The 15,477-nt window shown below is 47.3% G+C and overlaps 1 protein-coding gene across 4 annotated transcripts in view; it reads left to right on the top strand.

Annotated features, from left to right (window-relative positions):
- nfixb (nuclear factor I/Xb) overlaps positions 1 to 15,477 on the top strand; it is a 506,036-nt gene that overhangs the window by 381,175 nt on the left and 109,384 nt on the right. For all 4 annotated transcript variants that reach the window (XM_070867267.1, XM_070867268.1, XM_070867270.1 and 1 more), the window contains one exon: positions 14,366 to 14,440. In XM_070867267.1, coding sequence (XP_070723368.1) covers positions 14,366 to 14,440 — 75 coding nt within the window. The remainder of the gene's footprint in view (positions 1 to 14,365; positions 14,441 to 15,477) is intronic.

The following is a 15,477-nucleotide window of genomic DNA, read 5'->3' as shown; positions in this document are numbered from 1 at the left end:
AGCAATTATCCAATCGGATAGTGAAGTGTCTACCAGTGTCGGCTGTGGCTCAGTGGGGAGCACACTTGCCTCTGAGTCAGAAGGTTGTGGGTTCAAGTCCCACTCCAGGAACTTGAACATATAAATCTAAGCTGACACTCCCAGTGCAGTGCTGAGGGAGTGCTGCACTGTCAGAGGTGCATGTCTTTCTGATGAGACATTAAATCAAGGCCCTGTCTGCTCTCTCAGGTAGACTTAAAAGATCCCATGGCACTAATTTGAAGAAGAGCAGGGGAGTTATCCCTGGTGTCCTGGGCCAATATTCATCCCTCAATCAACAACACCAAACCAGATTATCTGGTCATTATCACATTGCTGTGGTGTGTGGGAGCTGTGTGCAAATTGATTGCTGTGTTTCCCACATTACAATAGTGACTGCACTCCAAAAATACTTCATTGGCTGTGTAGTGTTTTCTCCTGAATCACGTGCTGCCTGGGAACATAAAGGTGGCCAACAAAGAGTGACAAAAACTCCAGCCCTGCTGCCCAGGTTGGCCATCCACGTTCAAAATGGTGGCGGCTCTGCATGGGCACCCACGATGGTTGTGAAAGGCGCTATATAAATGCAAGTCTTTTTTTTTCATGAAGATGGGCCTGTTAAGCGACCAATGGCGGGAAAGTTGGAGGCCGGCGGTCGTACGGTTGAAACCTCCACGAATACGTGCGACCAGAGGGGTGCCCGCGCAGAGCCGCCAGTTTGAACATGGATGGCCAACCTGGGCGGCAGGCCCTGGGGTTTTCACCGCTCTTTTTGGCCACCTTTATGTTCCCAGGCAGCACGTGATACAGGGGTCAGGCACAACGGTTTACAGTATCCCATCCATCAGCAGGCTGACCCCAAAAACAATGCAGCCTGAATGGGGACAGGTCAGGTCAAGGGCACTGTATCCTGAAGACTTAAAATAAAATATAATCAATGAGAAGATTTTTTTTTTAATAAAGAAAAGAATAAATGATGAGAACGGATGAAAGTCAGTCATTATTTATGTTGTATTCAATAGTTTTTCTTTAAAAACCACGACTTTTTAATTGTATTGAAATGAGCATAAAAGCGTAGGGTTTAGTTTTCATGGTGAGTGTTCACTCTTGGGAATATTAATCTCTTCATTGTTTATTTATCTGATAAGGTTCAGCCTGTGTAAATCTAATACAGCTATAGTATTTAAGCAGCTCTGCTCCATCCTATTGTTGGTAATCTATAACCCAGCCATTGCCAAATCAATTAATTTTTGTACAAAAGCAGCCCCCTCTCAATTCGACAGCTAAATCTGGACCTGTGCAAATCATTGGTTCGGCCGCAGTTAGAATATTGGGCTCAGTTTACTTTGGGAAAGAATGTCTAGGCCGTGGAATCATGGAATCATGGAATAGTACAGTGTGACGTATGCACCAGTGAGCATGCTCACGGGCTTGGGGAGCTGCTGCACTGTGAGTGGCTCAGCCAGTCACGTGACGCTCACAAGACTCAATAAAACCCCATTAACTGAGTTGAGGTTCCCCACGATGAGACGGGCCGTTGTGAACCTGGTGGATGAACTGGTCGGGTTCAGTTTGATTGTTAAACCTTTGCTCATGCACCAACTAGTTCTTTACAGCAAATGTGTTGCTGTGAATTCACCATGAAGCAAAAACACTGCATACGGCACAGAAGGAGGCCATTCGGCCCATCGAGTCTGCGCAGTCTCTTTCGAATAGCAGTTAGTCCCACTCCCCCCATGCTTTCCCCATATCCTCATGCATTTCTTTCTCCTTCAAGTATTAATCCAATTCCCTTTAGAAGGCTACTACTGAATTTATATCTATCAGTGGGCAAAATTTTGACAAATGGAGTATAATGTCGGAAAGTGTGAGGTCATGCACTTAGGCAGAAAAAAAATCAAAGAGCAAGTTTTTATTTAAATGGAGAAAGATTACAAAGTGCCGCAGTACAGCGGGACCTGGGGGTACTTGTGCATGAATCACAAAAGGTTAGTATGCAGGTACAGCAAGTGATCAGGAAGGTCAATGGTATCTTGGCCTTTATTGCAAAGGGGATGGAGTATAAAAGCAGGGAAGTCTTGCTAAAGCTATATAAGGTATTGGTGAGGCCACACCTGGAATACTGCGTGCAGTTTTGGTTTCCATATTTACGAAAGGATATACTTGCTTTGGAGGCAGTTCAGAGAAGGTTCACTGGGTTGATTCCGGGGATGAGGGGGTTGACTTATGAGGAAAGGTTGAGTCGGTTGGGCCTCTACTCACTGGAATTCAGAAGAATGAGAGGTGATCTGACCGAAACGTATAAGATTATGAGGTGGCTTGACAAGGTGGATGCAGAGAGGATGTTTCCACTGATGGGGAAGACTAGAACTAGAGGGCACGATTGTAGAATAAGGGGCCGCCCATTTAAAACAGAGATGAGGAGAAATTTCTTCTCTCAAAGGGTTGTGAATCTGTGGAATTTGCTGCCTCAGAGAGCTGTGGAAGCTGGGACATTGAATAAATTTAAGACAGAAATAGACAGGTTCTTAATCGATAAGGGGATAAGGGGTTATGGGGAGCGGGCAGGGAAGTGTAGCTGAGTCCATGATCGGATCAGCCATGATCTTATTGAATGGCGGAGCAGGCTTGAGGGGCCGTATGGCCTACTCCTGCTCCTATTTCTTAAGTTCTTATGTTCTTATCATCACAGGCAGTCCCTCGGAGTCGAGGAAGACTTGCTCCCACTCTAAAAGTGAGTTCTCAGGTGGCTGTACAGTCCAATGCAGGAATTACAGTCTGTCACGGGTGAGGCAGACAGTGGTTGAAGGAAGGGGTGGGTGGGGTGTCTGGTTTGCCGCATGTTCCTTCCGCTGTCTGTACATGGTTTTGGCTTGTTCTCGGCAATGGGACTCGAGGGGTAGCCATCACCCTACCAGGCAGTGCATTCCAAATCCTAACCACTCGCTGCATGACAAAGCTTTTCCTCGTATCGCCTGTGGTTCTTTTGCCAATCACCTTAAATCTGTGCCCTCTGGTTACTGACCCTTCAGCCCAAAGGGGATGGAATATAAAAGCAGGGAAGTCTTACTGTGGCTATATACGTTTCTCTTTATTTATTCCATCTCAACCCTTCATGATTTTAACCACCTCTATCAAATCTAACTCTTAGCCTTCTGGAGAGGGTGCAGGAGAGATTCACTGAGAGTGTCCCACGGGTGGAGAGCTTTAGTCATGAGGAGAACTGGAGAAAGTGGGACCCATTTCATCACCGCCAAAAGGGTTAAGATGAGACCTGACAGAAGAGTGCAAAATTATAGAGGGTTTGAGGGGAAATCCGTTCCAATGGTTGGCGAGATAGAGGGCATAAATGTAAGATCATCGGCAAAAATTGAGAAGAGAGGTAAGGAGAATTATTTCTCAATTAAAGGATTGTTCGGGCATAGAATGCCTGACCAGATACAGTGGAGAAATTAGAATCCATAATAGCTTTCAAAGGGGAAATAGATAAGTATTTGAAAAAGAAAAATTTATAAGGGCAGGGGAAATATAACTCAGGGGACATCTCTTTGAGGGAACCAGATTAAGCCTCCTTCTGTGCTGTGACATTCAATGGTTCTTTGGTTCCGATCGATGGTCTGTGCTCAATATTGTAGTTGGTGTTGAAATTCAGAATTGTTTTCTAATACTTATTTTCTTCTTCTCTATGCTTGGTAGACACCAATGTCCCGGTGCATCCTGTTCATAAGAACATAAGAAATAGGAGCAGGAGTCGGCCATTCGGCCCCTCGAGCCTGCTCCGCCATTCAATAAGATCATGGCTGATCTTCTACCTCAACTCCACTTTCCTGCACTGTTCCCATATCCCTCGATTCTCTTAGTGTCCAAAAATAAGTATCACAGCACGGAAGGAGGCCATTTCGGCCCATCGTTATATAGCGCCTTTCACGACCAACCGACGCCTCAAAATGGCTTTACAGCCAATGGAGTACTTTTGGAGTGTAGTCACTGTTGTAATGTGGGAAACGCGGCAGCCAACTTGCGCACAGCAAGCTCCCACAAACAGCACTATGATAATGACCCAAATAATCTGTTTTTGTTATGTTGATTGAGGGATAAATATCGGCCCCAGGACATCGGGGATAACTCCCCCTGCTCTTCTTCGAAATAGTACCATGGGATCTTTTACGTCCACCTGAGAGGGCAGACGGGGCCTCGGTTTAACGTCTCATCTGAAAGACAGCACCTCCGACAGTGCGGCGCTCCCTCAGCGCTGCACTGGGAGTGTCGACCTGGTTTCATTTTGCGCTCAAATTGTCAAAAATAAAAAGGAAGGTTACAGTCCCTTTAACTCGATATCCGTGATAAGTATTGGAATATGGAAAATCCGTCTTGGCTGCACTGTAGATCCAAGCCCACTCCATATTTCCCCCCAATAATGCCATCTGCTTCATTGCGTGCCTTCATGGAAAGCTGTGGGGATCGGCAGGGAAGCAGTGGTGAGCTCTATAACTTCGTGGTATCTGTTCAGCCCAGTCAACCTGGAAGTTCCCCTGTGGAGGCGAAGGTGTCTCTCACTATAAATAGCGGGCGAGTGGCGGACACAGTGAAATATCTACGGGACGGCACTGTGCGCAGGGCAGTGTTGATCCTGCTGGCAGTGCGAGGTTCCTGTCGGATCAGCATGTCGCCGGCCTGGAACAAGGAGCTGTTAAAGGGCCACTGCTGCATGCCAGGCTCGGGCAGGTTTCGGCACACCGCCCACAGCCACCATTTCTGTCTGGTGCAAACATTTTTTTTAAGCAAGTATAAAATAAAACACAATGGTGTGTTGGAGGACTCTCATTACAGCTTATGCTGATGTGCAGACTTATACCCCCCCCACACACACACATACACAGACACACAGATACTTACACACACACATACACTCTCACACACACACTCTCACACACACACAGATACTTACATATACACACACACTCTAACGCACACTCTCACACACACTCACACACACACAGATTCTCACACACTCACACACTCACACACACACACACTCTCTCACACACCTGGGAATTAAGGGTTACGGGGAGAGGGCGGGTAAGTGGAGCTGAGTCCATGACCAGATCAGCCATGATCTTCTTGAATGGCGGAGCAGGCTCGAGGGTCTAGATGGCCTACTCCTGTTCCTAATTCTTATGTTCTTATGTTCTTACACACACACACAGACACTCTCACACACACTCTCTCACACACACACTCTCACACACACTCACACACACACTCACACACACACACACTCTCACACACACACTCTCACACACACACAGACACACACAGACACACACACATACACCTACACACACACACACACACACAGACACTCTCACACACACTCTCTCACACACACACTCTCACACACACTCACACACACGCTCACACACACACACTCTCACACTCTCACACACACACAGACACACACATACACCTATACACACACACACACACACACACACATACCTACACACACAGACAGATACTTACTTATACATAGACACACATGCGCACACACAGACACGCACACGTGCACACATTCAGACACATGCACAGACATATTCATTGGATATATTCAAGAGGGAATTAGATGTGGCCCTTACGGTTAAGGGGATCAAGGGGTATGGAGAGAAAGCAGGAAAGGGGTACTGAGGGAATGATCAGCCATGATCTTATTGAATGGTGGTGCAGGCTCGAAGGGCCAAATGGCCTACTCCTGCACCTATTTTCTATGTTTCTATGTTTCTATGCACATACCTACACAGACACACACACGCACCTATACAGATACCCATACACACACACACACACACACACACACATAGATATTTACACACATACACGCACACACAGTCACGCATATGTAATATGTACACACATTCAGATACATGCACATACCTACACACATGCACACTTACACCTACACAGATACAACGAGGTTATAGAGCTCACTCTTAAAAGGACTTCATTGGCTGTGAAGTGCTTTGAGACATCTGTTGGTCGTGACAGGCGTTATATAAATGCTAGTCTTTCATTTTTCTTCCTCAGAGGTACGGTACTGAGGTCAATTGGCCCCTGTTTCTGATAGGCTCCTCAGCACGGGCCGACCCGTATTCATCACCGACTCACATTGAAATGTCCAGAACCAAATACAAATCACACCGTCCCATGTCCTAACACCTGAAAGCTGTGTCTTCCTCAGCCTATATTTTCTTTTGCAACATTGCAAGCTCAGAAACGGGCCATTTGCCCATTAAATTTAAGCCACCCAGTCTAATCCCAATCTCCTGTTCGCTTCCCACTCCCTTCAATATTGCTCTTTGTCAAGCAACTGTCTAAGCCCCTTATAATATAATTCAGGACCACTGCCTCAACTACTGTATCTGGCAGAGAATTCCACATTCTAATCACCTTCTGCATAAAGCAATTTTACTAAACACCTCTAATGTATTTGCTTCATGGGTTCTTTGCTTAAGAATTCATCGCAACACCTTGCTATTAAGAACGAGTTGGTTTATTAACAAAGGTTTAACAATCACACTACACATTACATGTTCATCCACTAGGCTCACAACTGCATACCTCATCGTGGATGACCCAGACCCAACTGACTGAGGTTTTATTGAGTCTTGTGAACATCACGTGACTGGCTAAGCCAAACACAGTGCAACAGCTCTACAACTATTTTTGTAAAACAATAAATTGTGCCCCCTTATTAAAGGGGCACTAAAACCGACAACTTCAACAAATTAACTTTTTACATTAATGGTTCAAATTAAAATTTGGTTGCCGGGGGGTGATGATGCACTCCAGTCCCTCCGGCGCCCACCTCTCGTGGGAGGCCGCGAGCGTACCGGTGGACACCGCGTGCTCCATCTCCAGGGACACCCTGGCTCGGCTGTAACCACGGAAGAGAGGCAGGCAGTCGGGCTGAATGACCCCTTCGACCGCCCGCTGCCTGGACCAGTTGATGGCCCCCTTGGCCAGGCCCAGGAGCAGTCCTACGAGGAGGCCCTCGGACCTACCCGCTCCCCTCCGCACAGGATGCCCAATGATCAGGAGTGTGGGACTGAAGTGCAACCAGAATTTGAGGAGCAGCCCCTTCAAATATTAGTCGAGGGGCTGCAACCTCACACACTGAACATAGATGTGGAACACGGACTCCTCTCGACCGCAGAAATTACAGGCGGCCTGGGAGTCCGTGAACCGACTTAAAAACCGATTGCACAGTGCAACACCCTCCAGGCCAAGCTCCCAATAAATAAAGGGAGGACTCCCGCGTAGAGAGCACTCCCTTGGGGACCCCTGCCTCCTCTGCAACAGCTCTACCAAACCTGTGAGCATACTCACAGGTGCATACATTACACCTCCCCTTTTCATTTTGAGATTATTTTAAATTAATGCTCTCGCATTGCGGTCCCATTAAGCAGTGAGATTACCAAATTCTGTTTGGACATATTCCCGGAGGTTGCATCAACCACAGCGTCCTCCGCACTGCTGCCATTGGTCGATTGGTTGGCCATCATGTCCACCCTCGCGGGGCTCCGCCTTCCCTTGGCCAATTGGACATTGAACAGACTCTTCATAACCCGATTGGATGATTCTTGAATGTCAATCAAATAGCCTTCCCACACCCCCTATCGCCAATAACTAATAAATACACAATTTTTTTCGATGTCCCGATACTTTTTCTCCTGGTTTTCTCCCAACAGTGTCCTGAAATTCCTGGAGAGTCCAAGGCAATCGTGGAGGGGTGATAACCCTTCAATCAGTGAAAATAAACTATCACAGGTCACCTTATCATAACCTTTTGTATTTTTGAAGGCCTTTATGTGATCATTCCTTCAGCTTTTCAGTTCCAGTTTAAAGAGGCCCGGTCGACTCACTGCACATAGGGCTTTTATATCCTTCCCATAATCACTGGTTAGGCCTCAGCTGGAATATTGTGGCCAATTCTGAGTCTTTGAGTCAGAAGGTTGTGGGTTCAAGTCCCACTCCAGGGACTTGAGCACATAAATCTAGGCTGACACTCCCAGTGCCGTGCTGAGGGAGAGCTGCACTGTCGGAGGTGCCGTCTTTCGGATGAGAGGTTAAACCGAGGCCCCGTCTGCTCTCTCAGGTGGACGTAAAGGATCCCACTATTTCAAAGAAGAGCAGGGGAGTTATCCCTGATATCCTGGTCAATATTTATCCCTCAGTCAACTTTACAAAAACAGTTTATCTGGTCATTGTCACATTGACGTTTGTGCGAGCTTGCTGTGCGCAAATATTTCCTACATCACAGCAGTGACTACACTCTAAAAGTACTTTATTGGCTGTAAAGTGTTTTGGGATGTCCTGAGGCCGTGAAAGGCGCTATATAAATGCAAGTCTTTCTAATTCCGCCCACCACAGTTCAGGACGGATGTCAAGGCCTTGGAGAGGGTGCGGAGGTGATACATGGTTCTACGATTTACCAGAGTGCTACTCGAGATGAGGGACTTCAGTGACGTGAAGAGACGAGAGAGAACGGGGTTGTTCTCCTTCGAGCAGAGAAAGTTAGGGGGAGATTTAATCAAGGTGTTCAAACTCAGGAAGGCTTTTGATAGCGCAGAAACCGTTTTTACTGTTGGGTCAAAGAACGCAGATTTGAGATAATTGTCAAAAGAATAGGGTGGGGTGGAGGGGAGAGGGAGAACCGGTTTTTACACAGCGAGTTGCTGTGATCTGGAACACGCTGCCTGAAAGGGCGGTGGGAGCAGATTCAGGAATAGCTTTCAGAAGGGAATTGGATAAATACTTGAGAGGGAAAAATGTGCAGAACTTTGGGGGAAAGAGCGCGGTGAGTGGGACTAATTGGATCGCTCTTTCAAAGAGCCGGCATAGAACACGATGGGCCGAATGGCCTCCTTCTGTGCTGTACCATTCTTTGAGTGTATGAGTGCTGATTGGCAAGTAAAAGGAAAGCAAGACTTCATACAGCGCCTCTCACAACCACCGGACGTCCCAAAGCACTTTACAGCCGAAGAAGTATTTTTTGGCGTGTAGTCACTGTTGTAATGTGGGAACCGTGGCCGCCAACTTGCGCACAGCAAGATCCCACAAACAGCAATGTGATAACGACCCAGATAATCTGTTTTTCAGTGATGTTGATTGAGGGATAAATATTGGACACAGGGGATAACTCCCCGTGTTCTTCTTCAAAATAGTGGCCATGGGATCTTTTACATCCGCCTGAGAGGGCAGACGGGGCCTCGGTTTAACGTCTGATCCGAAAGTCTCCCTCAGTACTGTGCCCAAGTCCCTGGAGTGGGACTTGAACCCACAACCTGCTGACTGATCTCGTGGGACTCGGTGTGTAATCGGCGACAGGCAGCACAAGTTCAGCCGAGCTGAAGTTTATTGAAAGTGAAGGATGGGAGGCCGGCCAGGAGAGCACTGGAGCAATCAAGCCCGGAGGTAGCGAGGTAGGGTGGGGGGAGGGGGAGGAAGGGAAATGCTACAGAGCCGGAAGCAAGCAGTCTTTGTGATGGAGAGGATATGGGGGTTAGAAGGTCAGCTCTGGGTTAAATCGAGTGTTGAGGTTACGAACACACTGGTTCCGCCTGAGACACTGGCCTTAACCCTTTCAGCAAACGGCTCTAATTGGGCAAACAACGTTAAGACAGTGGTAGTGTTATAGATCGGGTTGCATGGAAGTTTACAGCGCAGAAACAGGCCTTCATCTGTGCCTGTCAACATTTATGTTATGTTATGTCTGAACAATGCACAACTTTCCTATTAAGAACTTATAACTTGCTCTTGTTTTGCTATTCTGGAGTTTGTTCAAAGCGAACTTGTTTTTTGCTGGCAAACCAAACTATAAGTTTGAGTTGAAAGGTCAAGGCTCACAGTGCAGAGCGTTGGAAGAAGAAGAAGAGGCAGTGAATGAAGAAGCAGCGTAGGTTATGTGCACAGATTTAGCGATGTCATTATCGCAGAATCTTACAGCACAGAAGGAGGCCATTCGGCCCATCGTTCCTGTGGCGGCTCGTTGACAGAGCGATCCAATTAGTCCCACTCCCCCGCTCGTTCCCCATTGCCCTGCAATTTTTTTTCTTTCTCAAGTATTTGTCCAATTCTCTTTTGAATCTTCTGATTGAATCTGCTTCCACCGTCGTTTCAGGCAGCGTGCTCCAGATCATAACAACTTGCTGCGTAAAAAACGATTCACCTCCCCTCCCACACCGCTCCCGATTCTTTTGCCAATTATCTTAAATCTGCGTCCTTTGATTATCGACCCAACTGTCAGTAAAAACAGTCTCTCGTCTACCTACCCTTTCAAATCCCTTCATGATTTTGAGCACCCCGATTAAATCTCCCCCTAACTTTCTCTGCTCGAAGGAGAACAACCCCGGCCTCTCTCGTCTCTTCACGTCACTGAAGTCCCTCATCTCGAGTAGCACTCTGGTAAATCGTAGAACAGAGAATCAAGTATCACCTCCACACCCTCTCCAAGGCCTTGACATCCGTCCTGAACTGTGGTGGGCGGAATTAGAAAGACTTGCATTTCTACAGCGCCTTTCACGGCCTCAGGACATCCCAAAACACTTTACAGCCAATAGAGTATTCTCTGCGGTGTAGTCACTGTTGTAATGTGGGAAACGCGGAAGCTAATTTGCGCACAGCAAGCTCCCACAAACATCAATGTGATAATGACCAGAAAATCTGTTCTTAGTGATGTTGATTGAGGGATAAATATTGGCCCCAGGACACCAGGGAGAATTCCCCTGCTCTTCTCTGTGGGATCTTTTATGTCCACCTGAGAGGGCAGACAGGGCCTCGGTTTAACGTCTCGTCCAAATGACAGTGCAGCGCTCCCTCAGCACTGCAGTGGAGTGTTAGCCTAGATTTTTGTGCTCAAGTCTCGAGAGTGGGACTTGAACCCACAACCTTCTGACCCAGAGGCAAGAGTGCTGCCCAATGAACCACGGCTGACACAATAGGAGCGACAGAATAAGATCTACCCCATGTCCAGTTATCAATATTTCTCATACAAAAGCAAAATACTGCGGATAGAAACATAGAAAGTAGGTGAAGGAGTAGGCCATTCGGCTCTTCGAGTCTACACCACCATTCAGTATGATCATGGCTGATCCTCTATCTCAACATCATAGTCCCACTTTTTCCCCATGCCCCTTGATGCCTTTTGTTTCTAGAAACCTCTCTACATCTCTTTCCTCCTTCACGATGCTCCTTAAAACCTACCTCTTTGACCAGGCTCTTGGTCACCTGCCCTAATTTCTCCTTTTGTGGCTTGGTGTCAATTTTTTAAAATCTCTTAATCTGTGAAGCGCCTTGGGACGTTTCACTACGTTAAAGGTGCTATATGAATCCAAGTTGTTGTTGTTGTGAAGACTCCTCATAAAATTTGGGCTGCAAGCCAATACTCTTTTATTTGCCACCATTTGGTGGAATCGCAAATAACGAAGGGTCATCGACCCGAAACGTTAACTCTGTTTCTCTCCACAGATACTGCCTGACCCGCTGAGATTTCCAGCATTTTCTGCTGTTATAAATATTTCTACATTATATATTTTTACATGTATTTCTAGCTGAGATCCTCAGAATGGGAATCGCAGCTGGTGTTCTATCTGCGGAGAATTCCTTTGGCATGACATGCGTGTAATGCAATTCACCTGGTTGTCTGCAGTGGAGTTTGATTTTCAAAGGGATGACTTGCCTCTGCTTCTATTGATGACTTATGGACGGCCTTTTGTCAGGAGCAAATTGGTGGCCAAATTGTTTGATCTGGTAATTAGTCAGATGAGAGGCAGGACTCCCATCAGCATGACTGATGTCCCATGCAGCACTTTTCCTTTGACCTAGAGGTCTGAGGAATTGCTCGAGTCAGGCATCTGCGAGACAGCCTGTGGGTCTTTGAAGTCTGACTGGGGTGACGATTCTGCGCCCCAAACTGGGCATGAATGTAAGACGTTGCTACAATTCCTTCAGTGCATCTGGGTCACGCAAGTCACCGCTGTGAGGTTAAACTGTAAAATTATCACAGGACTGCGGTCATAATGCGGAGAGAAAATGGCGAGAATTCTGGACTCTGTTGCTGTTTTGATCTGCCGATTGATCCTTTGGCCTCCGTGTAATTTAATGCCATGCGATAAATCCGATTCAGTCGTTTAGCCTCAACTATTTGGTCTGGCCCCATAGTGTGGCCCTGCCAGCTCAAAGAGATCAGCAGTAAACAGCGACATCACATACCATCTCCAGCTTGGAACCCAATGATATAAGGGTTCACTGTTTGCCCTGTGGCAAGCTGTCCCAGATTTGTCATGCATATGGTCATAGGAAGCACGGGCTCACCTGTTAAATGGTGGCAAATAAAAGAGTATTGGCTAGCTGCCTGAATTTTAAGAGGCGTCTTCACACCAACAACAATAACTTATATTTATATAGCGCCTTTAACGTAGTGAAACGTCCTAAGGCGCTTCACAGCAGTATTATGTGATTAAAAAAATTTGACACCGAGCCGCATAAGGAGAAATTAGCGCAGGTGACCAAAAGCTTGGTCAAAGAGGTAGGTTTTAAGGAGCGTCTTGAAAGAGAAAAGAGAGACGGAGAGGTTTAGGGAGGGAGTTCCAGAGCTTGGGGCCCAGGCAACAGAAGGCACGGCCACCGATGGTTGCGGGATTATAATCAGGGATGCTCAAGAGGGCAGAATTAGAGGAGCGCAGACATCTCGAGGGGCTGTGGGGCTGGAGGAGATTACAGAGATAGGGAGGGGCGAGGGCCATGGAGGCATTTGAAAATAAAGATGAGAATTTTGAATTCGAGGCATTGTTTAACCTGGAGCCAATGTAGGTCAGCGAGCACAGGGGGTGATGGGTGAGCGGGACTTGGTGCGAGTTAGGACACGGGGCAGCCGAGTTTTGGATTACCTCTAGTTTACGTAATGCTCGATTTGGTGCTCACCTGATATCTACAAGTGTTCAATTTCCAGCCGGGGTCATTGGGTAGCAGTTAGGGGCTGGATCCCTGTCTGACTGAGTCCGCCCTCTTCCAATGATACTGGCACCAAACGTATCACTCCAACTGATATCAACCAACTGAGCAGATTGTCTTATTATTTATTCATGGGATGTGGGAATCGCTGGCAAGGCCGGCATTTATTGCCCATCCCTAATTGCCCCTTGAGAAGGTGCTGGTGAGCCGTCTTCCTGAACCGCTGCAGTCCGTTTGGTGAAGGAGCTCCCACAGTGCTGTTAGGGAGGGAGTTCCAGGATTTTGACCCGGCGACGATGAAAGAATGGCGATATATTTCCAAGTCGGGATGTTGTGTAACTTGGAGGAGAACGTGGAGGTGGTGGTGTTCCCATGCGCCTGCTTCCCTTGTCCTTCTAGGTGGTAGAGGTCCCGGGTTTGGGAGGTGCTGCTGAAGAAGCCTTGGTGAGTTGCTGCAGTGCATCTTGTAGATGGTACACACTGCAGCCAGAGGGCGCCGGTGGTGGAGGGAGTGAATGTTGAAGGTGGTGGGTAGAGTGCCGATCAAGCGGGCTGCTTTGACCTGGATGGTGTCGAGCTTCTTGAGTGTTGTTGGAGCTGCACTCATCCAGGCAAGTGGAGAGTATTCCATCACACTCCTGACTAGTGCCTTGTAGATGGTGGAAAGGCTTCGGGGAGTCAGGAGGTGAGACACTGGCCACAGAATACCCAGCCTCTGACCCGCTCTTGTTACTACAGTATTTATGTGGCTGGTCCAGTTAAGTTTATGGCCAATGGTGACCCCCAGGATGCTGATGGAGATGGAGTCGATGATCGTAATGCCGTTCAATGATGAGCAGGAATGATACCCTGGGTCGTTTGTGATCCTGATGTCTTTCGCCCCACCATTGCTGGACATGCCTTCACCTGTCTCATCCCTGAGCGCTGAAATTCCATCTCTAAACCTCTCTGCATCTCAACCCCCTCACCTCCTTTAAGACGCTCCTTAATATCTACCTCTTTGAGCAAGCATTTGGTCACCTGCCCTAATATCTCCTTATGTGGCTCCTGTGAAACGCTCCTGGGACATCTTGCTCGGATAAAGTCACTGTCTAAATGGCAGTTGCTAATGTTGTGTGGTCTCAGATTCTCACTGGGTAGTACTAGACCCCACAGTGAGATATATCACCTCCAATTCATGTCAGTAGTGGTGTGACCCCGACAAAGAGAATTCACACCTGCCCATACAAATACCTCACATTATTGAACACTGTTTCCTGGAATTAATGTCCTCTCAGAACCAGGTCCTGCTGTGTGTGATTCATTTTCCAATCATTTCTTTCCCTTTGTTTCAAACTAGGACATTTGAATTTCCAGGACTGTTTTATCACATCGGGAGTTTTTAGCGTTACTGAACTTGTGAGAGTGTCACAAAGTAAGTAGATTCCTCCGCTTTGTACAGCCTTTCTCTTGTTTGAAAGTTTTGTCGCATTGTGTTAATGCATCGCAGGTTTCTGACATTCCAACAACTAAAATAAAGTGACGAAATCGGAAAAGTAAAACATAACTCCTTGGATTAGATTGGGAAACAATGCAACCATGGAGTGTGTGTGTTAGTGAGAGTGTGAGCGAGTGTGAGAGTGTGAGGGAGTGTGTGTGTGTTAGTGAGTGTGTGAGCGAGTGTGAGAGTGTGAGGGAGTGTGTGTGTTAGTGAGCGTGTGAGCAAGTGTGTGCTAGTGAGAGTGTGAGGGAATGTGTGTTAGTGAGAGTGTGAGCAAGTGTGTGCTAGTGAGAGTGTGAGGGAGTGTGTGTTAGTGAGAGTGTGAGGGAGTGTGTGTTAGTGAGAGTGTGATGAGTGAGTGTGTGTTAGTGAGAGTGTGAGGGAGTGTGTGTGTTAGTGAGAGTGCGAGCAAGTGTTTGTTAGTGAGAGTGTGAGGGAGTGTGTGTGTTAGTGAGAGTGTGAGGGAGTGTGTGTTAGTGCGTGTGCGTTAGTGCCTGTGTGAGGGAGTGTGTGTGTTAGTGAGCGTGCAAGTGAGTGTGTGTTAGTGTGTATGTGTTAATGAGAGTATGAGGGAATGTGTGTGTGTTAGTGAGCGTGCGAGTGAGTGTATGTGCTAATGAGAGTGTGAGCGAGTGTGAGAGTGTGAGGGAGTGTGTTTGTTAGTGAGAGTACGAGCGAGTGTGAGAGTGTGAGGGAGTGTGTGTGTTAGTGAGAGTATGAGCAAGTGTGAGAGTGTGAGGGAGTGTGTGTGTTAGTGAGAGTGTGAGCGAGTGTGAGAGTGTGAGGGAGTGTGTGTGTTAGTGAGAGTACGAGTGAGTGTGAGAGTGTGAGGGAGTGTGTGTGTTGGTAAGAGTATGAGCGAGTGTGCGTGTGTTAATGAGAGTGTGAGGGAGTGTGTGTGTTAGTGAGAGTTTGAGCGAGTGTGCGGGTGTTAGTGAGAGTGCGAGGGAGTGTGTGTGTTAGTGAGAGTG

The sequence above is a fragment of the Pristiophorus japonicus genome, chromosome 24 (assembly GCF_044704955.1).
Source record: "Pristiophorus japonicus isolate sPriJap1 chromosome 24, sPriJap1.hap1, whole genome shotgun sequence".
In the NCBI taxonomy this organism is placed as follows: domain Eukaryota; kingdom Metazoa; phylum Chordata; class Chondrichthyes; family Pristiophoridae; genus Pristiophorus; species Pristiophorus japonicus.
This window is presented reverse-complemented; position numbering and strand designations above follow the sequence as displayed.